Here is a 27954-nt window from a genome sequence, read left to right as displayed (position 1 = left end):
CACATTGCATCTGGTAAAAGGAAAATTGTTTAATGGGCCAAACAAATTTTACACATTCCACAGTACAAAATCTACTGATGTCAAATAGCAAAAGGGCAGATGGGAAAATCAGATGCACAAGCTCAAACAAACGTCACACAGAGAATCAGGTCCATTAAAAACAAAACAACACCACAACCACAAAGATGAATGCTCAAACTACATTATTACAAGGAGATCAAATTGAAATCACTTGATGTGCATAAATAAAATCTTAAGGAACCAAAATGAAATGAACAAAAAGTCATAAGCATGAGTAACATTACAGCTGAGCTTCACACATGTAGACCATATATGTGAGGCATGGAGGAGCATTTTAGAGTCACTTTTTCATGACATCTGAAATTATAAACAAAAATGAGCACCTTTGCTGAATATTTAATGCTAGTAAACAATGTGAGCTTATGACACCGAAAGGTGAGGTAAACATGCTTACGGATATGAAGTAGCAAAGCACCCTGATTCTGCATAGTACCTCAGTGCTATGAAGTCACAAAGCTCACCTACATAAACATGTAATGAAAATAAAATGGTCGGTGTTTGAACTTTTTTTTCCTTTAGCTTTTTGGTAATTTTAATGGTCCAACCTAAACAAAATCTCTTGAAATGTGTCATACTAGATAAATATAAAATAAATATGCCACCATAACAGAGGTGCAGCACTGGTGCATTGTTAAAACCAAATGCTTGTACCTTTTCAATATAGTATGATCGTTAAAACCTGTATGACACAATCCATTTGCACAGTGGATATAAAGGCTATATGGGGTAGCTTAGGAATAAACATCTGCATTGTCATTCTGTAATAAAGTTAAATCAAACTGCTCCTCCTTTACAAAAAACTGGAACAGAGATGAAACACCAGTGACATAGTTGTGTTGTAAAATTGTAGCAGAACGTAGATTTTTCTCTGTTAGTATTTAATTAATTTGACCATGTCCTTGTTCTGATCATCAGGTCGCTTGCATAACATCTACTAAAAAAGGTGCCAACAAAATACTTAAATAAAAGTACAAACGTGCAGACGTGCTTCATTCATTATGACAGAGTTAAATGGGCTTTCAAATTACACACGTATATGTGAATGTGACCTTGATAGCCTTGGTTCTTTGCTCTTGAAGTCACACGTCATCTTAATGTCCGTCTCCTACGTTTTCATGTGCATCAGCGATCTTTCACCAGTATGGAGTTCTAAAGAGCCCATTTTATTTTGATGCTTCTCATCTTCCGGCTATCTGTTGGTCACGGCACATCCTGTAAAAGGGCCACACAAGAATGCACGTATCCTTGTTCTTCTCATAGAGACCACTGTGGAATCCTCACACGTGTCCCTCTGCTCATGGAGTGTCCTTCTGTGGTGCTTTCCTCTTGCGTTACGCCCGCCAGGGTCCAGGTCAGGGTTTACCATTCAGATTAGCACTTCTGCGGCCAAGCAAGGAGGAGAGCAGTTTGCGAGCCCGAGGGGGGCGCTGGGGTGCCTCGGCGAGGCGCACCATGCGTGGCGAGCGCCACACTTTAATGGTGGAGTCGTCGCTGGCAGACAGCAGCAGCTCCTGGTCTGCTGGGCTGAAGGCCACTGAGTTGACCACGTCATCGTGTTTCAGGCGAGCCAGGCAGATGTTGTAGTGCCGGTCCCAGATGTAACCGTGCTTGTCCTCTGCACCGCTGCACAGACAATTACTTAAATTAGACAATTAACATTTCTAGGGTAGTTATTATGACTCAACCGTTTTGATCATTTGTTTGTCAAGCATTTAATAATGGTTCAGATGAGTACCAAAAAAAAAAAAAAGCAATAATTGAATAGTATTAGTCTGTGTGAGGCAGGGCAATGCTGCCATGATTTTAAAATGCATGATCGTAAGTATGACAGAGATATTTGGATGAAATTGGGAAGTTCAAATTCATTTCTGTGAAGGAGTTATTTAAATGATCCATTTCAAATAAGTTCAATGAACAGTTATTTAGTGTCGTTCAAATATTGCTATTTATTCTTAAGGACCAGAGACAAATGAAAATTATGTGTTCTAAAAGTTAAACATATCAAACGTGTTTGACACCCTCTGACTTGATTGTTACTCCACACAATGTTCTGTGAAACCTGTCCCGGCCATGACCAATATCTGAAGACTGCTTCGACGACTCCAAAAGTCATGCAGTGTATAAATGGTTTTTAAAATGATTATCCTACATGAAGTAAATTAGAATGTTTTTGAAAAACATTTACATCAAAAATTCTCATCTTGCAGAGTATTGCAAAAAGAAAAAGGAGGAAAATGAAAATACTACTCTTTAAAGCCATTTCAAAGCCAATGCCTAAATAGAGATACATATCAAAAGGTCTGAAAAATATCAGATATATCACCTAGCTGTAGTACTGTGTTGTCCTGAGTTTATAGGTTCTTGCTCATATTCTGGTGCAGTAGAATTTCAGCTTGTCTAAGTCACTTCTATTGGCTTCAATAACGGTATGGAGCCATATTTTACTGGTACCTATCATTACCACATCTAGCACTGCTGATATGACTGACTGAGGTTTTCAGAACCTCAAAAAAATAAAAATACTGAAATTTGCCTTTACTTTATATATGCATTCATCATGTCAAAACCTGAATGTAATTGCAAGCTCGACGGAGTTCCCACAACATAAAAAAACCTGCTTTTCAAAAACATTTTCCTGATGCTGCACCCATGCTGTTTGCTTGTCGGTATAAAGTTCAAGACCAGTGTTATATCAACCAGTGAAAGAATTGACTTCTAGTGCATCTTTACTCTGGTTAATAGCATGTACTGTATTCTAGTGCTGGGCGGTATGACCAAAAATTTATATCACGGTATTTTTCAAAATTATACTGGTTTCACGGTATATGACGGTATTTATTTTTTTCATGCATGACTGGGTGTTAACCACATTTTCTACTGATTGAGAGAAGAAAAACTGCAGTAGATTGACTTAGAATGCCCTATTTTACTGTCATGATGTGCTAATATTGTACAAAAATTCCACACTAAATAGTGACTAAACACGACTCATTTATACATGTTAACCAGGAGTCACTCTCATTTATAATCACAACATCGTCTGATAAAATCCCATGCATCTAACGTTACACTAAAGAGTGGCTATGCGGTGGTTTTGGCTATATTACTTTTTTGTCTCATGCAGCGCACTGCCTGCGTCTGAGTAACAAACTAAATAAAAAAAAAAAAAAAAGTGCATAATATTAACAGACGAACTATGCTCATTATTTATAATTCCAAACAATCAGTTAGCGGCAAGTGCTTGGAAAAGCTGTTTTGTACTCATTTACTGACGAGTCTGCTGTGGTACGGCCAGCTGAATGCGGTGCTTCTCTGCTGCTCGCTGCACAGAACAGACGCAGAGAGACACGACACTGCGCCGGGAGAGTCAGATCTCGTGCTCGCGGGGCAGCACTGGAGACATCTTCCAACTGAACCATAGCTAAGGTTTATCCAAAAAAGTCGCTAGGTTTGTCAGTTTGTATATTCTATGGAAAAAAGCCTCTAAAAGGGTTTGAAAGTTGCTAAATATAGTGCTAAAGTCGCGCTCGTGTGTGAGACGCGGGAGCTGATTGCAGCGGGCGGTGGATATTGTGGATGAGTTCTTCTGTGTCATCACGTTCTACTAGTTCTACAGCTTCAGAACTTTCACACTTAGTAACATACACAGCTGTGTCCTCACCACAATGCAATAGTAAAAAGAGACCCCTATCAAATAGTGTCGCGTTCTGAGCGTTATTTAAATAACACCGGTATTGCGGTATTTTAAAAATTCATATCATAAGAAAATTAAACACCGGTATTCGGTATGAACCGGTATACCGCCCAGCACTACTGTATTCCAAATGTCTGCCGGGTGGAGCGCTGGTTAACAGACCAAATAAATAAATTCACTACTGCGAATAAAATGTGCACAGGTGGCTGGGCTGTAAATTACCTGGCGACGAAGTCTCGGCTGACGTCAAGGAAGATAAAGAAGCACTCATCGTTGGGTGTGAAGGCCCGGTGGGCTCGAAGGCTGCGGCGTTCCTCTCGAAGACTCTTCAGATCAATCACATGCAGGTCTATCTCCTCTGCGATGGGTGGAGGGGACATGGGGTCAGAGATGACACAGCCTGCCGGCCACGCTCGACTGTTCACATACAAGTACCTGTGAACAGAAAAACACGGTTGTTTTCCTTGATAATGCTTCGATTTCAGCAGGGTTTTCAGGAGTTGTTGTTCGTGATTTTCCATGGCCTTTTAGGCATTTTATTTAAACCACTAGAGACTGATGAAGTGGAAATGAATAGACTGAAATGATTACACTTGTTCAGTATCTTTAAAGGTGCTGTATGTACGTTTTTTTGACTGTACTTGAGAATAAAATGCTATAACATGTATATATATTTAGGAAACACGGCTGAGTCTGAGGAAGAGGGGGTGGGAGAAGCAACACTCTCTAATATGTTGAATTTGGACTGCAGTACCCATTTTAATGGCTAGCTGTCAATATTACTTACTGCACCTTAATAATATGAAAAGATAAAACTTTCTAAGCCTGCTTGCGCCCCCTCGAGGAAGAGCAACATCCTAGTAATCACTCACAGCACCACAGATAATATTGTACACAAAGTGATTCCCTTTTTAGAATCTGAAAGGCTGTATGAACTAGCTGAGTAAACTGCATTAGTCCAAAATTAGTCCTCTACCCCTGCACAACACACACCTATGGTCAGGTGACAGACCCATGCCAATGATGTGGCCGTGAATGTCGATCACATGATCCAGTGAGTCGAAGAATTCATCTGTACTGCGCTCCTCTCCTAACACAGGACCGCATGTCGTCATTTGATCAGGCATTATCCGCTTGATGCCTGAAACAAACAAACATGCAGGCATTTATGGAATTAGCAGGTTAAGTAATCATCCCATTGGAGACATAAGCGCATTCTCACCTATTTGGTGAGGCGAGTAGGTAAGGCTGCCGGTGGTGAAGAGGAGGTAGGTCTTGTCCTCTCCTTCTCCATGAGCTGAGGGAGACACCAGGTTCGGATCAGGAGCTTTGGTGCGTCTGCTGCCCATCAACCTGGCCACCTTTGTCTCCAACTCTCGTTCACGAGCAGCTATGCTCTGACGACCCTAACACCAGCGAATACAGAAACTGCACATATAACTGACAACATACAATAACAGCCGAAGAGATGTTTTTAAAACATGGCTTATTCAAAGTCACGTTTAATCTATTGCTATAATACTGATTGCTGTATATTTCATTTCAGCTGCATTTGTGGCAGTTGTTTTAGTTTGGGGATCAATTCTTACTATTAACTATGACTTTTGCCTCAAACTCCTAATTTGTTGCTTATTAAAATTACTTGTATTAGTAACTACAGTAAAGTAGTTGTTATTTAGATATGGGGTAGGATTAAGGGATATAAAATACGGTTGTGCAAAATAAGGCATTAATATGTGCTTTATAAGTACTGATAAACAACCAATATGCATGCTAATAAGCAACTAGTTAATAGAGAGATTTGGTCCCTAAACTAAAGCGTTACCACAATTAACATGGACAGATGAACTGCTCAGGGAACATTCAAGTAAATAATGTCAATTCAGATTTCATGTTTAATAAAAGCTGATAAAATTATTTTTCACTGATAAATATTTGAATATTTGCAGTCATCTACTGATGTGCATCCAAAATACTATGCACAATACTTAATGATTTTAACTTGCACTATATCCAATGCTTTCTTGCGGAAGAACATTTTCAAAAATGGAAAACAAATTAAGGAAAACATTTCCCATTTTCCAAGAAGATCAATGTATTCTATATCTTGTAAGCATGGGAAAACAGACTTTACAACTGAAAATGGATACACAATAGAATTCCTAATGATATATATATATATATATATAAACATCTTGAGTGGCTTAAAATGTAGGTGCAGTGATCCCTATGGTTCTTACGTGTATAACATGCTGAATCCCAGACGGGTTAAATGAGGGCAGATGTGCTGACACTCTTTTTTCTCCTCGCTCCTCATCCTCCTCATCCTCCTTGTCCTCCTTGTCCTCATCCTCCTCCTCTTCACTGTCTGTGTTTCCCAGATCAAAGAAGAGAGGCTGGTGCTGCTGTGTCTGCTGAGCTTGAGCCTTTGACTGAGCTTCATAGTCCAGAAGGAGGTCAGGAGAGTCGTGTCGACGGCAGTGGGCCACCATCACTGTGCGGATAGTGCTGGCATTGATGTTCTGGATCTTAAACAGACGCTTCACCACATTCACGTTTTCTGACTCAATGTCCTAAACATGGAGAGGGGTGAATAATTAAGAAAGAAATTATCTAATAGCTACATAAATCCATACCCATTAGATGTTTAGCTATTTTTTTTGTGTTATTGGCTACAGATTCTTACAATTAATTAACCGAAATGAAAATAAGTGGAAGATTATGATGGGTCATTTTTTGTGACAAAGTCTATGGAATGAACAGAAAACATTGTTTTATCCTTGAAAAACATATTTCATGGCCAGTAGGAAATATTTTTTCAGTTCATCAACTACACAACTACATCATGCACATCACTTTAAGGCCTTAGAGAAATGAACACATCTGGACCTGGAAGGCTTTGTTGAGCCAGAGCACAGAGCAGGAGGTCATGTTGCCAATCCAGTGCAGGTTACCAGAGATCAGGTGAGTCTCATTCAGCCAGCAGCCAAACACATCATATGGCTTATTTCTCACACGGGACAGCAGAGTGTAGTTCTCTATGGATCCAAAACAACATCAATTAGAAATCTATTTACAATGGGTGTGTGCAGTTGGTGTTTGTAACAGCTGTTTCTACCCAAACTGATGACTGCAATCTCTCCAGAAGAGGACTGATGTGGGCCCAGGTATACCCCCGACACCAGCAGCAGTGTGTCATCGACGTTAAACTGGGAGAACTGAGTGTAGCCCCAGTTAAACTGCCGCATGCTGGAGCTGTGAACCAAAGAGATGGTGCCATCTGATCGTTCCGTGTCCCAAAGCTGTAAAAGCACATTATGTGAATTTTTATTATTCAGTGAATAACAAATAACATATATATATTTTTTAATTTATCATCAAATTTTGGTCTAAAGGTGACATATTATGAAAATCGGACTTTTTCCATGTTTAAGTGCTATAATTGGGTCCCTGGTGTATCTACCAACCCAGAAATGTGAAAAAAGAACAACCCAGTAAATTTTTTTGGAAAGCCTTTTTCTGCAAGCTTGTGAAAAAACGAGCCACTGAGATTTCGCTCCCCCTGTGACAGAGAAAAGGGATCTTTTTATAATGTTACCGCCCCTTAATCTGCAAGTTCCTGTTTTCGCAAGCAACATCAGTATAGCAGTTCTAACGCCACAGCGAAAGTTCGAGCAAAGCATGCTTACTGTTCTGTCTTTGGCTGCACTGACGAGTACAGAACACTATTTAGAGTCCCAGCCTCAGAAGAGACAAGAGAGCAGTGGATTTATTGATTTATTTACTGTATATTACGCTGCTGCCACACAGATTTAATATAAACATGCAATTTCTTTCCCAGCTGTTTATCTTCACAGACATAACCGACTGTTTTTAACATAAACTTTTGTATATTTGACAGGCACAGCCCTATTCTGGAAAAAGAGGCAGGGAGCAGCAGGTCAATTGCATTTAAAGAGACATGCACGAAAACAGCGTGTTTCTGCTTCCACTCAAAATAGGCATTTTCAAAATGATATAATAAATGATCTGTGGGGTATTTTGAACTGAAATTTCACAAACAGATTCTGGGGACACCTGAGACTTATATTACATATTGTAAAAAGGGGCGTAATAGGGCCCCTTTAAATGTTGTATTTGCATATAGGGAACTGTGGTTTTAGAAAAGGCAAATAAAAAAGTCTTAAAGACAAATGTAAAGTAAAATGTTTGTTTCATCTTGCTGTAAAAACCATTAATTTTACAATTTTTTAAACAAATATTTAAGTTTAATAACACGTAAAATGTCTAAATTATTAAATGCATAACCTGTCCTCATTTGTGCTAGGAACATTTAATTAATCAATTTATTAATATGTCATATTAGGTTGAATAATTATTAAGGATTATAACAAATTTTGTGGAACAACATCAGTGTTATGCAGTACTGTGACATGCCAACTATCCAGATGTTCTTTTTTTTTTTGCATATAACCATAGAGATTGCATGTTATTATTACTGGCACATGCAAATAATTTCTGTCATTCATCATTTATCTGCTGGATTATAAATCATAAATACTGTGTAAACATTTGAAATTTGAAAAATTAAATCTTGTTTTCATCTTCATGAAGCGAACAGTAGGCTTACTTACCTTAACGGTACAGTCTTTTGAGCAGGAAGAGAAGCGATGTCCACGGTGAGAGAAGGCCAAATGCAGGACCTGATCATGATGCTCCTTCAGAGTCTGAACCTCCACACAGGGAATGCAGTCATACAGCCGCTTGAACTCCCTGTACCACGACACAGCCGCTGCACACACACAGGAAATGCACTGTTATATATATATATATATATCACTTTGTTTTTGCAAAATAAACACTTAAATACTTTTGGCCACAGATCTGAAGGTGTGTGCTTATTTATTTTACACATGAATTCATTGCCTATGATGCAGTTTATATAAAAGTTCAGCAGCTGCAGTACCAGGGTGGCGAGGCACTGAGCGTGGGATGCAGTAGTAGTTGTAGAGGAGCTCCTTCCAGAGAAATTCATCCCGCGACACAGCAAACCACTGACGACAGGTGAACCCTGCGCTCAGAACTGCCTTATGAGGGAGATGCAAGAAGATTTCCAGCACCAGGCTGTCCGGCAAGCCAGGGCCACTTGCCATCCTGACATCCTGAAAAAACATAACATTAACAATGACTTTTAACCGATTACATCAACAAAGGCTATTTTGCGCTACTAAACATTCGTTCATTTAACTGGTAAAATAACTTTTCTCCGCGACCTTATCTCTGTTGATAACTGTGCTGTTGCTCACAGAAACTTGGCAAACACCAATTAAGCACAGTGGTCTTAATTTGCTCTCTCAAAGATTTTGGTGTGTGAATTGTACTTTGTTTGCTATCTGTCAATTTTTCTTTTTATAATTTTGTAAAGCAGCCTTGGGTTTTAGAAAGGCACTACAAAAACATAAACCACAGCAACAACGCACAACAAAAGCCTGTTTGTGCTTTATGAAAACTAGATATCTGAAATAAAAAACAAATGTTTAAATCCTCTGATCCTGCCAAACTTGCTTTTGCAGATTCCAGTGTTTCCTGGACACATACGTCTAGACATCTTGTCTTATTCACCCAGTATAAATTTGCCAAATGTTCAGGTCTTTTTTTTGAGATTAACTGGGTTTGTTTACACTTGGCAGGTTTGGCTAGATTAAAATGTACGAAGGTACGATTGCTCTGTAAGTGCATTCACCAAATGAGTGGATGAAGGCCCACAATAGGTCTCAGTCCACTTCCAAAGGAACACTTGTGCGGTTCAACTGAAATATGGACATAACACAGGCTAAAGAAATCTAAATGAACAAAAACTCATTACATTTCACTACAGGTGTCAGAACTGCTGTCTCGTTGCAGCAGATTTTTGTGTGTGCAACAAAGGAATCCCTGGCACTGTTTTGACTCCTGTACACATTTTAAAAGCTATTCTTATGTTCGTAGCTGATTTTTTTTTTAATGACAGCGTGAAACGAACCAGGACTAAATGTCGCAGGTCAACCCAAACTACAAGAGTGAACATGCCTTACACAGAAGCAATTGTTAAATGTTTTTGTTTCTAATTAGGCTACAACAATTTAAAAAAAAATATGGCTAGGTGTCGGACCATTCTGAGATGAGATGTATTCATAAAGAACTGTAAAACCCAAATTTATTGTGCACCATGACACAAGGTGGTCACCATGGTTAAACCAAGTTAAATAAAAAAATACCAATGTAGTGGTTGCATATGCAACTGAAAATGACTGTCTCCGACTGTGAAAAATACTATCAATGCAAGTGACCTGATGAACACATCACATTTTCATGTTTATTTCATGGTTATGTCTAACAGTATTTTGTGTGTTAACATAAAATACTGCATATTTCTAACTTGTGAAAGATTGGCTGTTACATAAAAATGTTTACTAACTAAACAATATATCAAACAAGTTTCTTTACCTATTGATAACTACTGTTTCGTGTTGAAGGCACAGCAGTACAACATTGTTTTCTTTTTTTAAATCCACCAAAATGGCATTTATTGGTCGATTTGATAATAAATAACTGTATCTAGTCCATCATAAGTCCATCTTTCAAGAACAGCCTACCTGCAAATCCATCCACTATAGTGGGTAAAAAGTGTGGCTCACCCCTCTCATTTCTCTATTCTAATTTAAGATTTGACAGCTGTAAATTAAGACTGAGTAACACAGTCTCTCCTTCTCCACCCAGATGTTTATTTTTAGATGTATTTTTTTAGACTTAAAAAGACTGTGCTATCACTTTTTAATCTATAGATTGTTGTTGTTGTTTTTATAAACTGATCTGAATCAATTGATCTAAGAGCATTTAGCACATAAAGGATACTTTTTTTACACATAAAAATAAATGAGTATGGTAAGCATTAATGAATGTTGAAAGCCAAAACATAAGACAAAATCTTTTTAAGGGGTGCATTATTGCACAAATTCTGATAATTAGTTTTGTTGTTTTGTCTGTTTTTAATATGAAAAAACACTAAAACTCAAACTTACAATTTAATCAATTTAGACTTAAAACTATAGATCAAAATTGAAAGTTTTATCATGAAAGATAAATTAGGTATAAATAAATAACTGTAATTTGCAGGCATGCAGCGATTCAGAAATTCTGGGTTACCCACACATCCAAACTGATTTATTTAATTATTTATTCATTCATTCTAGACTAAATTAGAAGGTCAAAATTAGAGCAAATTTATAAAGTGAGATATACTACCGTCTATGTTATTTTCTAGCAGTGCACCCATATGGTAACAGGTTTTGGTTATTGTTTTTATGTTATGGCAGATATTTAACATCTAAAGTCAAGTCACCTTTATTTATATAGCGCTTTTACAATACAGATTGTGTCAAAGCACTTAACAGTATCAAATTGGAGGATAGAGTGTCAGTAATGTATAATGATAAGATTAAACACTCAATTTTCAGTTAAAGGCATTTCATTATCTAAACTTGTATGCCTGTTTTTAAATTTAACTCAACCTAAATTAAAGTTCCAGACCAGTCATTTTCTTTATACAAGCAACCAAAACAGGTACAACATGATAGACAATATTATCATAACAATATGATAAAAGGGGGGAAAGTTTTGTTCATCTATGTAACCTCGCATTGATGGCAATATACAGTTTGAAGTGCAAATAATAAGCCTGATACAATGCTGCTATTTTAATATTGTTATTTTTTGTTTGGGAGCTAAAGCAGCTAATAACACAAGCTAAGCTCATTACCAAACCTTAAAATAAACAAATAAGGGCACGTTTTATCAAATGTATATTCCAGATAAATGTTTAATTAAATTTTACATTACCTGCCAAAGGCCACAACCTGTGGAGAACTTTGCAAGTTTATACCTAAGGAGAAGATATCATCCTCGATTCCTTTCAGCTCCGGTTAAACGACTAGCACAATCCCTAGTCTATATGAATCGAACGCCGATGCAATACGTGTTGAACTAGGCCAGGTCAAAATAGTCGATCACAGAAAATATTTACGTGCAGTGTCTCGTAGGATATCTCAGGTACAGTAGATTATTTATTAGAGCTCCCATTTGGATAAGACAAAATCAGCTATGTTACTATGACTGATTATGAGAGGTAAGTTTAACTCTCTAACAGTGTAATTATCTTTCTTTTTAATTATTAGAAACTTTACTCTTTCGAGTTATATTATGTACGCAGGTTTACATATAATGTAAACAGACTACTAAGATTGTATTATTATTATTATTATTATTGCAACATCTAACTTAATGGCTCATTAAGAACATGTATGGATAAGAAATCTGACACTGCTCATATCACTTTACATGAGCAGGATCCGTAAAGAAGGTAGTGGAAAAAAGCCCGATAAGCCAGTCATAATAGATGTATCATATTTATTTATCAGAACCACACTTATTGTATATTGTCCCGTAGTATAATGTACTTTACGACTGCATCCAAAATATTCCAATAGGAATCCAGTACACATCGTGTACATTTCTTTATTTTTATTGTTTATTTTTTATTCTTAGCCAACAGTTCCATTGGGTTCCATTGGTTCCTTTATCAATCCTGCCGAAAACACAATAGAAAATGTAATGGTTTTAATGGGAATTGTATTGGTTTTAATGGAAACTATAATGGTGTCTACTGATATGTGATGGATTCTATTGGTGGGATATTAAATCCTATTGGAAAAATGCCCAAAAATGGTTTTACTGGAAAAAAGCATGTTTATAATGGTATTTTAATGGAAACCATTGGAATTTCTGTGATGGTTTCTATTGTTTTTTTGTTTTTTTTTAGCAGGGAAATGTGGGTGTAATGGTACTAATATGAGCACACAGTTGCTTAGTAATGTGAAATATTATTTATGTGCTCTCAAGGGTTTTCTTACCTGGCTGAGAGGTTGGCTTCATGTCTTACATCCTCAAAAAGAGCCACAAACACTGGGTGACATGCTATCAGTAAGTAATTTATGGACATTACTTTACAAATAGTTAAGAGGGATTCGGATAAAAGTTTAGGTACTTCTAAATTCTTCTTTGTTCTGCAGGACACCAAGTTTGGTCAGTCTCAAGGGCACCTCTACCAAGTCACCCTTCCTCGTTCAGTGTGGCTCCTATATAATCAGCACTTTTTGAAACTGTTGGGAATTAAAACTTATTTCCAATATTTTTCATATACTGACAGCAATGATGAATTGCCTGTAAACTCTATGAAGGGGATGGGCATTTCTGATAACCTGTTATCAGCATAATAAAAAACTGAGTGGTCAATAAGAGATATGGAAACAATGTTTATTAAACTATAATAATAAAAAAAATATGCTTACCATGTGTACCTCTTGCTTTATTCATATCTTTTTATTCATAAACATTTAGAAGATGCACTACATGAAACAATGTAAAACTTATGGTGGAAATGCCAACAGGACTTCCTATGTTAATGTGATTATTAGTACATTGATTTTAAAACTAAACAGCTGTAATTACAAACCTGGGGTCCATTCTTCGTACGTCGCTAACTCAATTAGCTGGATTTGATTGTTGACGATTTTGCTTGATCATGGATCATTTGTTTCTTCCAAGCTCATCTTAGACTTGCTGTCATAGTAACGGGTCCGTAAACTTAAATCTGCTCGGGAGCAGGTTTATTTCATGTAAACAGGATTAGATCGCATCTTTTTAAGCAGAATTGATACTTAAAAGCTGTCCTAGCCACCGCTACTTTATTACAAGAGTACCCTACTGGTCCAGGGACAATAATTTAAAATAATAATAATTTAAAAATTAATATAATAATATAATATAAGGATGTTGTGTAATCTAGAATACTATAGACACAGCCAGTTTTACTCATTGAAAAATTTATTAGTGATGAAATAATTACTTTATAATTGTATTGGAGTCTTACACACATGCTATAAATTCTGAATCGTTAATATGAGTGATGCCAGCTATTATGGGAGTGGCTTGATGGAGTACAGGAGATGCAGATAACTGGATCTTTAATTAATAACAGCTTTAATTAATGCTGTCACATAAGAAATTTGCCTCAAAGATGAAATTAAATTAATTGCTAATTACAACATTAAATGTAATGTTGTAAAATGTAAAGCCTGTACAAATACTAGAAATCATGAATATAAATTTCATTGTAAATTTCAAAAAAAAAAAAAAAAAAAAAAATTACAAATAAATTCAAAACAGTGCACATTTCATTTATCTATTAGGCTATAACATTTATGTAGTTTTGTTCGCTTGGCTTTTTCCTTATAAACGTTGAAAGTTTTTCGTCAGGTGTCTTTTTTAATGAATTGATGTCATTATGTTGCTGTCTTGCCGCCAGCCAATCGCTGCATTGCTGATCATGGTTTCGAGGATCGATACATCTGCCCTTTTTGGGGAACACGAGAACGCGCAGTAATCTTAGACAACTTAATCCAGATATTTTAATCTAATGCGCAAATTCGTTTGAAGAACCAAATTAGCCAGAGATCAGTTATCAGGATTAGAAGATCTGGAATCTTTCAAATCATCTCAGATCTAATAAGCGACGTACGAAGAACGGGCCCCAGAGGTCTATTTCCAGTGTTATACAAGCACATTAAAATGACAACAAATCTGTGATGTAATCAAACACATTTAGGAAATAAATGACCAATTTAACATACAAAAAATACCAAAGCTTGCCAAAATTAGAGAAAAGTATAAAAACCAAAGCTGATTTAATGTGTTTATATCTAGATACATAAATCAAATTTAAAAAAACAATGCGGAAAAAGTTGATTTGTTGATTTGTGTAGTAATATTTGCTTATCAGATTTAATTTTCAGTGTCAGGGTGAGACAGTAGATTTGGTATTATCCAAGTTCATTCATATAGGAGAACTAACATATTACTCTGTTAACCATGTGAGTAATTGTGGAGTGTAGTAGGTGATAATGATGTCAGCTCCTGAAAGAAAAAAAATAGTGTGAAAATACTTAAAGAGTATTTAGTATTACCTGTAAACCATCCATTTTTGAGGCATTAAAAAAACATTAAAAAGTAAAAGAGACCAAGGTCCTTCCCAAAAGCACTGCAATTGTTATATGTATGCATTTTGAGAACCTGGCCTCAACAGATTCAAATAATTTACTTTATCCCTGACCCCCTTCTCACCTGCTCGACGGAAGGCAGTCATAGCCTCCATAACTGCAGTGCGCAGGTCAAAAGCTCCAGCTTCAGCTCCATGCCACAACATGGCAAACTCGCCTGATACATTATACACGGCCAGCGGATGAGTAGGGTGCTGATGGGAGACAGAGAACTCAAAGGTATTAAGACTAGCAAAAAACATTAGACCCATAAATTACATTGTTTCGTTTTTGCGGCAAACTGTTTGGAGTGCTTTGAGGCACTTTGCTTTTAGAGGGCCACTGTCCAGATGAGTTCAGTTCCAACACACCTTCCTGACATGTTAACGTTAACTTAAAGAAACAGTTCACCCAAAAATGTTCAGGCCATTAAAGATTTAGATAAGTTTGTTTCTTCATCAGAAAAGACTTTGAGAAATGAGAATCCAAATAGATGATAAAAACATCACAATAATCCATAAGTAATCGTCACGACTCCAGTCCATCAATTAATGTCTTGTAAAGTGAAAAGCTGCATGTTTGTGACAAACAAATTAATCATTAAGGCATTTTAACTGTAAACCGTCACTTCTGGCCAAAATGCCAGACCATAATCCATAACAACACTTCCTCAAGTGAAAACAGCATCCCCTTTTTTGCATTTTACATCAAAATTCACATATTTGTTTAGAACTGTTTGTTTATAAAGTGTGCTTGATCTGTGCATATTTCTATCCTGATTCAGAAGAGATGACTTGCAGATAGCAATATTATGGATAATATCAGCTGTTTGGACTGTGTCCGTCATTTTGACGGCACCCATTCACTGTAGAGCAGTGGTTTTCAAACCCTGGGTAGCGAGACTTAAAAAATGGGTCGCCAGGATGATTTAAGGAAAACGTATGTATGCAACCAAGTTCAAGACCCAGGAAAGAAGCAACTAAATAAACAAACAACAAAACGAAAGTAACCGGCAGCCGCCTCAGGTCAGAATCAAATGTGTATTTGTGCTCTGTTTTGCAGCGTTGTACGTTGTATCAAATCGGAGACATATCTGTTGATTTCTATAACGCAATGGCCAATCAGAGGAGCTTTAGTGAGTCAGAATCCACTCACCGCTCAGAACGCGAGTGTTCTTGTTCAGACCAGAGTTCTGGAAGATTGCGATGCGAATCCTCTGATTATAATGAACAAAATGTAGAGGTGATGTAAATAAGAGATTAATTGTGCCGTGTTGACAGACTGATTATAGCGGATTAGAGATCGCGATAAACTGAAATGAGCGCAGCTTTTTAAGCAAGCGCACGTTGCGCGCTTTCTTTGCTGTATATAGCCTATTCTCCATTCAGAATTTGAATAAAAGTCTTGTTTTTCATGCTGCTAAGAGGACCAATGTGGCATACTTGCAAAAAATTTTTGGAAGTGACATCCGCATATTCTCTCGAAATCGCAATGACATTGTGATAATCATAACTATGGACTGGACAAAATATGATATGTCAGAATAGATGTGCATGAAGGCAAGCACCCTCACTTATTTCAGAAGCACCGACAGATTCGATTTTGGAACAGAGCATCCTTCCAGAGCTCTACGGTGGGACTCGAGACCGGTCTGTAGCGCAGTTGTCTTTCCTTCCGTCTTTCTTTCATTCTTATATATATATATATATATATATATATATATATATATATTTATATTTATATGGGTCGCGTCAATTTAGAAAGAAAAAAACAGGGTCGCTCTTAAAAAAAGTCTGAAAACCACTGCTGTAGAGGATCCTATGGTAAGTGATATAATGCTGAATTTCTCAAAATCTGTTCCGATTAAGAAACAAATTCATCTACATAAAATGGCCTGAGTAAATTTCCCGCAAATATTCATTTTTGAGTGAACTGCTCCTTTAAAGATCTTGCTGAGCTGGTTCATGTGCGTTTCATCTGAAGCTGAACCTGTAGGCTGAACCTCTTGGCCCTCCAAGAGCAAGAGTCTCCAAGAGTTTGCCATCCCTGTAGGCCTGCTAAGTATACAAATACTTTTTGCATTCAGAAAGTTTTGTGCTATATTTTGTTAAACACAGGTTTGATATTTCATCATAAATTGCAAAGACACTCATGCATTTTTAAGAGTGCATTAAAGGGATACTTTTTTTACTGGATTAAAGGGAAATCAGTATACAGGACCTCCAAAGTTGATGCTTCAAAAACCACACAAAACGAACATGACAGTAATCCATTTGACCATATGACTCACTGTCTTGAGAAGCAAAACAATAGGCGTTTGTGAGAAAATACTCATTTTTAACTATAAAGCACTGCTTCAGGCATATGGTCATACTCAGGTTCATGAGTTCATGCTTGATGTAAACATCAGCACATTGTGAAGCGTGACGTAAGTGTATTCTGAAGCTTGTATGAGATGAGTAACAAGGAAATTTCATTTGCCTTGTGTGGTTTTTGAAAAATCTTTGTGTTCAACTAAAGAAAAAAGTCATACATCATGTCATGATGGTGAGTAAATTATGAGAGTATTTTCATTTTGGGGTGGAGTATCCAAAGTGTCCAAATATTTTTTGGCACTGTACAATGTAAAATAAGATTTTCTGAGCTTGAAGAAAATGATCTCGGAATATAACAAGAAGTAGCAAAAAAGTTATTACCTTATTCTTAACCTCTCTCACAATATCAAGATATGGTAATCCAGGTTTCACCATCAGCATGTCAGCACCTTCTTTCACATCCCGGTCCTACCAGCAAAGAAAGAAAACCATGTACTTCTAATTAATATACTGCTAATACTTCAATTGGAGCATTCCATACAATAAAAAAAAAAAAGGGGGAAAAAAAACAAAACACCACAGGTCTAGTCAAAGTGCCCATTTCTGAATTTAGATCATGTTTCAAAAGGAAATGTGTGAACACTGGAGAAAAAAAGTCTATTTAATTTGAATGATTTTCTCTTACACAGGCCCGCAGTGCTAGTCCTCTGGCACCAGGGGGCAGCTGATAACATCGTCTGTCTCCAAAAGCAGGTTTAGATTGTGCAGCATCTCTTCAAATGTAAAGGAAAAAAAAAAAAAAAAAAAAAAAAAAAAAAAAGAGACATTTTTGAAATTGGTTTACAAATTTAAATCATTTATAAATAAAATCATTTATAAATTTATAAAAACTAAGAAGGTGGTCCACTATTGCATTCTAAAGGGAATCATTAGAAGTACACTACCTGAATGGTCCATAGTAGCATGAGGCAAATTTAGCACTGTAGCTCAGCACTGACACCTAATAAAGGAAAAAGAGATTAAGTCAGTATCTGCTGTATTCAATTTAACACTTTTGTTTGCACCCAGAAGTGAGATTTCTCTCAACCTTGTTGCCAAGATCGTTGGCGATTAGAGCTTGCTTAATGGCTGCAATTCGTCCATCCATCATATCTGAAGGGGCGATAATATGGCATCCTAGAGGAAGAAAAAAGCATTGACAGAATATGATGAAGATGACTTCTTTAGGCCTATTACTCAAAAATGCACATATTATGTGCAATTGGCTACATATGAATAGAATTTAGAACTAACCTGCTCGAGCATAAGCCAGAGCTACTTCAGCCAACCTCAAACAGCTGGCAGCATTATCCAAGCTGCCATCTTCACGCAGCATTCCTGAAAGGTACCATAGAGAAAGTCACAAATCATACACTATGGTAGTATCACCGTAAAGAGTTTATTTAAAAATACCAGGCAATTAATTATGTTAAAAAGTGTAATTTGTGGTTTCACTGGCAGTTTTGATTGCCTTTGCCATGATCAAACACTTCTTTAAGAACATTTTTTAAAACAATTATAATTTAATAGCACTTTTAAATGTATGTTTAGAATCTTAATGCTTCTTAGAATTTTAAACTTTTTTTCATACTGTGCATTATAATGTTATGATGCCTAAATTCACCTGATGCAATTTAGCTTTTAGTGTTTTATTTTTAATTTATTAAGACAAATTAGAATAAAAAATGTAATATCCATTTTTAGTTGTGATCCATAACAAGAAATAATTATTGGCTTACAATATTGGCCATTTCAACTGAAAAAAAGCAAAAGAAAAAAGCAAACAGATCCAGTACTGAAACTAACCACAGTGGCCATGAGAGGTGTAGGGGCAAAGGCACACATCACAGGCCAACACAAGATCAGGGAATGCGCTCCTCAGTTTCTTCACAGCCAGCACCGCAGGAGTGTCATCTGTGTCCGCCCCAGAGCCCCTCTCATCCTAAGAAAACAAAACAATCTAGGGCTGTTGATATACTGTTAATTTAATTAGTTCATTTAATCAATTAGTTATGGAAAAAATAACACAGTGAAATTATTAATGCATTTAAAGAACATGAAACCCCATGTTTCAGCACCGGTTAGTTCCCACTACAGTAGGGCTGTGCGATTAATCGAAATCGAACCGCAATCGCGATTTGAGATGTTGCGATTTACTAATCGCAAAGCCTGCGATGTGGACGCGATATTTTCTGTTCCAGATACAACGCAAATGCATGACTACCAGCCTTGAGTGACAAACAAAAAAATAAAAAATAGAAAGCGCGCGCGAGTGGGATTATGGCATCTACAAGGTCAGATCAATAGTCAGGCAAAATAATAGGCCTACTAAAGAAAATTTTATGTAATATGAGATTACTTCGGCTTGGAAATGACAGACACCGAACAAAAAACGTTTAATTTGCAAGAGCTATGCCACAACGCAAAATAGCTCCCTTTTCGCTTATGCTTTTAGTACTGGAGAATAAAATATACATTTTCTTATTTGTCTTTATTAGTACATGAACATTATCTTACACATTTTATCTCCCCAACAGATTCTAATTTGAAATAAGTTTATAATGCATGTTCGCTATTCCCAATTCAGAAGACTGCACACACAGGCTGCGTCTCTGAATGCTTCTCATACTCGCTCTTCTCTGCCCCACGCGGCGCGTATCCCGCGTCTCACGGACGAGCCGTTTACACTCGCAGCCTGTTTCGTGATGCTCGTTTATACTCGCGGTCTCGCGCCCGGCTCCGCACCGCAGCGCATCTGGCAGGATAGACGAGGCTTGACACACGCGCGCAACCTGTGTCAACTCGCGCCTGGCTCCGCGTTTGAAACAAATGTAAATTCAGTCCAACTGCTTTGCTAATTTCACTTGGATGAAATGAAACATTCAGCACATTTTCCACTTGTTCTTAAAATACCAAATACTTTCAAATGAATAAATCAGCCTATGTAACCTATGTAATACTTGAATAATTGACTAAAGTAATACAGCTCTTTATTTACACAAAATAAACTACTCTTTCTGGTGAAATTCAGTAATAAAGTAAATTCTGTAAAAGTAGTAATACCATTATAATCTTCCCTGATGAAAAAACAATAGAACCCCTCCCAAAACACAATAGAAAATGTAATGGATTTAAGGGTTATAATGGGAATTGTATTGGTTTTAATATAGTGTCTACTGGCATTTGATGGATTCTATTGGTGGGATGTAATCTGGCAGATGGGAACCAATAGAACAACAGTAATTCCTATTGCAATAATGCCCAAAACACACTACAAAAAGGAATTTTGTAATAGTTTTAATGGAAACCATAAGAATTTCTGTGATGGTTTCTATTGTTTTTTTCAGCAGAGAACAATACCCATACTGTGCTGCACACTATTGACAATATTGAGCTGAAGCTTGACTTTGCAAAATTAAAATTGCAAATCAAATCGCAATCACAATATTTGTCAAAAAAAAAAAAAAAAAAAACACAAATCGCAATTAGATATTTTCCCCAAATCGCACAGCCCTACACTACAGTATTGAAAAATGCTGCAAAAGTGAGTGCGGTGTGCTGAAGAGTGGAGGAGTGAAGGGGAGCCAGACAACACAACAGTGTCTTTAGATTCAGAGAGTTTTATTTCACTCTCATTGAGTTAACAGCATCAAGGCATGCTGTGATTCACTATTACACTGAACAAAATGAACATATATTTTATACAAATACACATACCTAATTTAATGCACAAATAAATGCACAGGCAAAAAAAATTCACTCTGCATGGAAAAAATTGAATGCTGCACCCGCCACCAGTGATTTGAAAGAATCGGGTGAACCAATAGGCTTGTTCAAAATCTGCACAGAACCAGTAATCACCACAAAATGCCAGTCAGAATTGTGAGGACATTTTGAAGAATATTGTTAACCAAATTTTTTTGCTTACCATTGACTTTCATTGTATGTACAAAAAAATATATATTATGTTCCATAAAAGAAAGTCATACTGGTTTGAAACAACAAAGTAAATGATGACAGAATTTTCATTTCTGGGTGAGCTATCCCTTTAATACCCATTTAAAATCTCATGGAATTATTTATGCAATTCTAATTGCAGTGTGAATGCATTTATGCTACATCTATGCTGCAATAAACGGTCTGACTCAGATGCAGCTTCTGAAAAAAAAAAAAAATCATGGCCATTGTAGCCTAAAACTTTATGTGTAATAAATTCTATGTTGAATCGAATAAAATCTTTCTTTCTAAAGCTACTTTTTGTAATGTCTATTTGATGCCGCTCTCATTTAGCACATTAATGACATTCAATTTTCTTTTCTGGATAAAGTGTTAGTCAAATTTGATGTGCAATTAATTAAATTAAACACCACATTGTGTAATTAATTTGATAAATAGTTTTAATAGCTTTACAGCCCTAATTTCTTCATAATATACTATGACTTACATTATTGATAACAATATTACTGAAACTGTAATATAAATGAAATATAACTAAAACTTCTCACCGACCTTCGCAACTTTTGCTGGAACTCCAAAAATCAGCACACACTTCAGGCCTTTATCCACAAGGGGACGAAGTAAACCCTCTATCTTATTTACACCATATCTGAAAAATACACAAGAACATCATATGTCTTAACAATAATATGGCATGAGTTTTTTTCTATATATATGATATATAGTTATGTGCAGTTCTAAGCACAAGTTTCAAGACATTACCCATTTTCTTCTAACAGCAGCTGCAATGACATGATTACTTTAACAATTGCCAGCTGGCTCTTTTATTTAGAAGATGGGACTTCCTTTACTAGAGCTGCCATACTGGGCATTGCATTTAATATGGATGAACCATCCTAGTATGGCATGGTCTTTGATGTTGAATTCAAAATGTTGTGGATTACTAAATGTTAATTGTGGCATAATATGCATTGTTTCACACAGTAGTTAGTTTTTAAAAGTATGCAGCAACCAGAATAACAGCATCCCATTCTGGACACAATCTATACTACATGACAAAATAACCAGACCTCCTGACACTTACACTGACTACTTATGCAGTGCAAAGGGGACTTAACCACTCGGAATAAACGGATCCTTGGTTTATCTTTGTGCTTTGTTGGCTACCTCCAGCTCCACCCTGCCTGAAGCTTATCTCAGAACACCAGCCCAAACTTTACATGCATACATCTTTGTTATATCAATCATACACATCTTGTACATTTAAAAGTTACATTTCCTTAGAGTCTATTATGAAATTCATTCAAAACATCAAAGATAACTGAAAGAAAAATGATTAAACTAATATACATTATCAATTAATTCATAGCATAATCATAATTCATAGCTATTAAACTTGCTACCCCCTATCAAGTGATAGCCTAATTTAGGCTAAAATGTACCCATTCTGACACATTTAAATTTTATTAGAACCTTTAACCTAAATTGTACATTTATTTTATTTCTATGTTTATTTAATGCGTACTGATAGAAAGTAAAGTAATGAAATTAGACAATTCAGAATTGTAAACAGTATTCATCTACATCCAACATTTTTATATGTCCTGAGCCGTAAAAACAACACTCTGTAAAGGTTAAAGTCCTCTTGATACTTTTTTTTTTTTTAACTCTAATAATAATCCATTAAGATTCTTTAATCCAATAGCAAATTCAAGGATACTTGTTACTATGTTAACAGATTACAGAAGTAGTAGTACTTCAGTAGACTAACTGACACGAAACAGGAAGTAACACTGTAAATCACAACTCTAAAATGTCAAAGATGAGAAAATGTGAAGAATGATACCTCGCTTGACCAGGTAGACTTGCAATTGGTTCCACTGCGTCAGGACTGTCACTGTTAAAATCATTCAGAGAGAGACATAGTAACTATTTCTACTCATTCAAACTAACTAACAAATACAAACCTTTAACAAAAACATAACTCCTGAACCTATATACGCTCCTCAAATAAATATATAGAGATAAGTCATTACGTAATGAAGATAGGATATATGAGGTTGTCTGGTCTGAGGTCTGAAGCACAGGTCTGCCAGTATCGGAGAGTGGGGTGAAAGTAACCGCTGTGTAGAATAGAGTCTGCTGGCTGTGTCATCGTCCTGTAGATTCAAACAGAAGACAAACACTTACTGACACAATCTACATAACTGCAGAATTATGAATCATAGATACATATGCTACAGAAATAAATACTATTAATCATTTGCTTTATCTCTTTTTCCCAGAAAATAATAATAATAATAATATTAAAAAAATAAATTCACCTGAAAACAAAAACAGCAATAGAAAGCATGTTATGGTTTGTTTCTAGAAGTAAAACTAATAATTCTTAATACATTAAGAATACATAACAGACTTTTACATCATTAATCATTAAAAATAGTGATAATGACAATAAAATATTTATTTGGGGGAAAAATCAATTAAGAAAACTTCACAGTAAGAAGCATTTCTGATTGAGACACATTCAGAGTGGTTGATAGCAATTCAATTATTCTGTCCAATGATTTTATGAAAATAAATCTTCTGAATGAATGAGCAAAGAGTGACTCTGACACATTCTAGCCATACAAAAGGTGCAAGCATGCAGAAATTATCTTTGCAGACAACAACCATTCATTCACCGGCTTAAGAAACCATATTTAAATAAAAGAAAATCTCATTTTGCACATAAAATATATTTATGGTCAATCAATTATCTACTCAAACAAACATAATATGTACATGGTATAACTTATGTGTTTTTTTATATTCATTTATTTATTTATTTATTGGTACACTAATAATAGATGTATGCAAATTAAACATTTTTTTATGCAATGGTAAAGCAGGAGACCTTAATAATACAAGCATGCATATTGCATTAGTTGAACTCATGACTAATTTTTCATAGCGAAATGTTGAAATGTCAATAATCGTGAAAAGGTTAAACAATCGTTTCAAAAACTTTCAAAAGCAGTACTTTCATACGCTCTCGGTCTAACATCTCTAAGTTTCTCTTAGTTAATAGTTATCGTCCTCAACACTGCATAATACTGTATAACGTAAATGTTACAGAAACATGAAGCTTGTAAAAGGCAGAATAATTCAAGCATTTCTTAAAAGACGTAAAAGTATACAACTGAGATGAACTTACTTTGTTTTGTCACCGCTAATGGGAAACCGTAAATGACCGAGACCTTGCTAACTAAAGTATTGCTCCTCGAACCTCAAACGCATGTGCATTTCATTCTGAGAGGAGAATGTTGCTAGCAGTCAAACTGTTTCCTGTCAGACGAAACTGTATTCCTGCAGGTGGCGCTTGATGGCCCAGAAAGGCAAATTCTTCATTTAGCTACAAATTTCAATACGTTTTTATACTATATATCTTATAAATATTTAAATGCCATGCTCTTGTATCTGAGATATAAATAAAAAAGATCCTCCTCATGCAAGCTTTATATAATGTTTAATCTTTATCATTAAACCACACGCCTATAATTGATAGCGCGGAGAAAAATAACATGTACCAGAGTGGTGAACTTTAATGATGCATCATAGAAAAGAAATTAAAGAGTTAAAATAGTAAACTGTATGTTTATAGTGAGTGCCTAGCTAAAAGTAAAAGAGACTGGGACAGATAAGCCCCGCCCGTTGTGTCATTCCTCAGTTTCAAGCTAGTAGTCATTCTGGCGCTTATCCCTTTTCTGTCGTTTTAGTACTCTTTCTGGCTCTCGGCCTCCGTAGAAAATACTCTTTCAAGGATCTCGCGATATTTCTCACGACTCGCATTTGAGATCTCGCGATATTTCCCTGGGCTCCTATTGGAGGTAAATAGCTCATCTCAGCTAGCTTGTGTTCTTTACAGCTGCTTATCCACCGCTGTCTACCCACCCGTTCATTACCGAGCCTTTGAAAATGTAGCTTGCGTTTATATATTTGTCTTTAACCATCACTGTGAACGATATCTGTGAGGTAAAAGGTTTTTTCAGTATATTATTAGCACATTTAATACTCGTCATCATATGCTAACTGACAGCTCGCTTGTTTATACTTTACACATTCAATTCCGCAAAATGATGGACGTTAATCGACTAATAAAGTGTTTATCTGCATAGTATTTACCTGGATTATGGCGTATATTAAAGATGCAATAGCTATGATGTTGAGGATAGTGAATTAAGCCATATTGGCGTCTGTATTGATTTAAATGTTAATCATATAGTTACAGAATACAGTCAAGCATGTTTTTGGACATGTGCAATGGGACTTAATCAGTATACAATCGAACCAAGTGTTTTACATTCAATGTTTTCCAAACTTGAATTGTAGTTGAATTGATTTTAGTCTTGATAATGAAGTCTTTTTCTTCCTTTTTTCAGGTTTTGACAGAGTCAAATGCATCAGAAGTCATAAGGTGGACCTGGTCCATCTCCAAAAGAGCATGATGCTGCCAAAATAGTGAAACACTCATCAGTGGAGGATTTTTCATAGACTTGAATGCCCATTAAATGCTTCTCTTCACTCACAGTTTCTTAGACTAGTGTTTTGACCTTAGTCTCCTAGTAAACAACACTCAGTTGTGTCCCATTAATAATGCTGTTCTCTCTGCGAGAGCTGGTGCAATGGCTGGGCTTTGCCACATTCGAGCTGTTCCTCCACTTGGGCGCGCTGCTGGTCTTCAGCGTGCTGGTGGCCCTACACATGGACGTGGACAAGCAGACTCTTGAGATGAGCTGGTGGCTTGTCTTCTCACCCTTGTTTGCAGCTGATGGCCTCAGCACTTACTTCACAGCCATTGTATCCATCCGCCTCTATCAAGAAGGAGAGAAGCGGCTGGCGGTTTTGCGCTTGCTGTGGGTGCTGACCGTGCTCAGCCTCAAGTTGGTGTGTGAGGTGCTGCTATGCCAGAAATTGGCCGAACAGAACCAGGCAAGTGATTTGTGGTTCGGGCTTATCGTTTCCCCACTTTTCATCCTTCTGCAGCTGCTCATGATTCGTGCTTGTCGTGTCAATTAAAGGACAAACCATCTGCACACATGTCAGTGGACTTATGCGAATGAAAAGGACTCCTGCAGGTGTCATTCAAACCAGGAGTGAATCGTTGTGTACTGCAAAATCATTGTGAACTTTATTATTATTTTTTTTTATATTCAAATGGTTCAAGCATGTGAACATGGCATCATAAACAATGCTTAAAATAATGTGCAATTTTGATGATTATTATTATTTTCCTTAAGTGCTATGAGAGATTTGGTCTGGATTTTTTCTGAATACTATCAATGTTGCTTTATCTGTGTTAATACATTTTATTGTTATTTGTACAGTTGTAAATAAACCATCAACATTCAACACTCTTGATCTTCCTTGGTTTGTTATGACCATGCCTTGAAGTGACCTAAATTTATTTGTTTATTTAGAAAAGTTAGTGGGATGTTTGATGTTTTTGAGAGGAAAATTCAAAATAAACTGATGTTAAAATAAAATATATGTAGGTCCTTTAATAATCACTAGATGGCACTATAGATTGAATTAATCCTGAATTTTTTATTGTCTCATTAAAAAGAGCCCCACTCAGGACAAACCATGCAATTTCACTAAGTATACATTTATAAAATGTTTTTATGATGTTTGGGGGTACAGTTATATCATTAAAGAGCAGCTAGTTTCCAATTCATCACATACATATCCTTACGGATGTAGTGAAACATGTTTTCAAAAATATATATCTTCTAAAGAGAAATAGAAAATGAGCTCTGATTGAAATGAAAGCAATATTCTATCGTAAACTAAATGGATAACTGACATCTAATGCAAACAACACTCTTGTTACAGTATACAAATATGCTGTATGTAGGATTTTGTCTCTACTAAAGTATAAAAATACCATAATATGTTTGCAGATATTTAAGAAACATGCTAAGTTAACATACTTGTTTATCTGAAAAACAATGCTACAGTCAGTTATTCTCCTTTGAAAATGTGCATTCCGGCCCGGAATGTCTGTGTTTGTTATGGTTTGTGAAACCCGCCCACTGCCAGTTTACCCAATTGTATTTCGGCACCCCGGGTTGCCAGTTGGCGGAAAACGCAGTGTATTTAATTTCATTCATCGGCATGTGCGGTTGTTCCTGTTGGTGTCGTTAATCTGGCAATTTGCGTGTGCGTCAAATCTGAGGAGGAGGGGCCGGGTGAAAAAACCATCTCCAATATTTTGAATTTGAACTGCAATACCTAGTTCAACCAATGTCAATCCTACATACAGCACCTTTAAACCAAAAGGATAAAGGACATCTAATAAACAACCTTCCTGTTACTTCATATTAGATACACAGGAAACATGTATATTTATTACTTGTTAGCAAGGCTGTGCTATTGTAAATAATAAACCATGTTAATTTTGGACTTTGCACTCGGTTTGAGATAGCATAAAATAATTTACTTGTACATATGTTTAGGCATTTTTGAAACAATGCACTGGACGTGCAGTACCTACTGCAACTCATTGTGGCTGTAAATGTCAACAACTGTTCTAAAGGTCGTACACCCTAATCTCAAGTGAACAATTTTTCCTGCCGTCCCTTCCTGATTATGAGGTTATCTAAATTTACAGAATGCTCAGGTGCATAATAGGCTACACAGCCTATAAATATCTTGACGCGCTGTACTTATGATGCCTTGCTATAATCTTTATTTC

The 27954-nt window shown here is 36.3% G+C and overlaps 3 protein-coding genes and 1 long non-coding RNA gene across 4 annotated transcripts; 2 read left to right on the top strand and 2 right to left on the bottom strand.

The window, feature by feature from the left end:
* Nucleotides 1-9: 9 nt before the first annotated feature.
* fbxw5 (F-box and WD repeat domain containing 5) lies at nucleotides 10-11792 on the bottom strand. Its single transcript, XM_058774558.1, has 10 exons — nucleotides 11654-11792; nucleotides 8742-8937; nucleotides 8410-8567; nucleotides 6894-7077; nucleotides 6665-6813; nucleotides 6016-6348; nucleotides 4998-5181; nucleotides 4769-4916; nucleotides 3998-4210; nucleotides 10-1704 (listed from the first exon to the last, which is right to left on the bottom strand). Exons 2-10 carry the CDS (start codon nucleotides 8926-8928, stop codon nucleotides 1434-1436), a joined length of 1827 nt encoding a protein of 608 aa, XP_058630541.1. The 5' UTR covers nucleotides 8929-8937; nucleotides 11654-11792; the 3' UTR covers nucleotides 10-1433.
* Nucleotides 11793-11799: 7 nt separating this feature from the next.
* Nucleotides 11800-13138, top strand: LOC131540104 (uncharacterized). Its single transcript, XR_009271177.1, has 3 exons — nucleotides 11800-11939; nucleotides 12713-12793; nucleotides 12883-13138. It is a non-coding gene; the product is annotated as an uncharacterized LOC131540104 (long non-coding RNA).
* A 25-nt stretch (nucleotides 13139-13163) lies between these two features.
* Nucleotides 13164-24558, bottom strand: alad (aminolevulinate dehydratase). The gene is made up of 12 exons (XM_058774562.1): nucleotides 24415-24558; nucleotides 23255-23377; nucleotides 23065-23115; nucleotides 21771-21867; nucleotides 19068-19203; nucleotides 18516-18599; nucleotides 18310-18398; nucleotides 18167-18222; nucleotides 17908-17995; nucleotides 17604-17690; nucleotides 14993-15122; nucleotides 13164-14785 (listed from the first exon to the last, which is right to left on the bottom strand). The coding sequence occupies exons 2-12, from the start codon at nucleotides 23371-23373 to the stop codon at nucleotides 14727-14729; spliced, it is 996 nt and encodes a 331-aa protein (XP_058630545.1). The 5' UTR covers nucleotides 23374-23377; nucleotides 24415-24558; the 3' UTR covers nucleotides 13164-14726.
* A 517-nt stretch (nucleotides 24559-25075) lies between these two features.
* On the top strand, nucleotides 25076-26611 carry tmem203 (transmembrane protein 203). The gene is made up of 2 exons (XM_058776598.1): nucleotides 25076-25232; nucleotides 25640-26611. Exon 2 carries the CDS (start codon nucleotides 25854-25856, stop codon nucleotides 26274-26276), a length of 423 nt encoding a protein of 140 aa, XP_058632581.1. The 5' UTR covers nucleotides 25076-25232; nucleotides 25640-25853; the 3' UTR covers nucleotides 26277-26611.
* The last annotated feature ends 1343 nt before the right edge of the window (nucleotides 26612-27954 follow it).

This window comes from Onychostoma macrolepis, chromosome 05, assembly GCF_012432095.1.
Source record: "Onychostoma macrolepis isolate SWU-2019 chromosome 05, ASM1243209v1, whole genome shotgun sequence".
NCBI classification, from domain to species: Eukaryota; Metazoa; Chordata; class Actinopteri; order Cypriniformes; family Cyprinidae; genus Onychostoma; species Onychostoma macrolepis.
The sequence above is the reverse complement of the archived record's forward strand: the minus strand, read 5'-3'. Positions and strand labels throughout refer to the sequence as shown.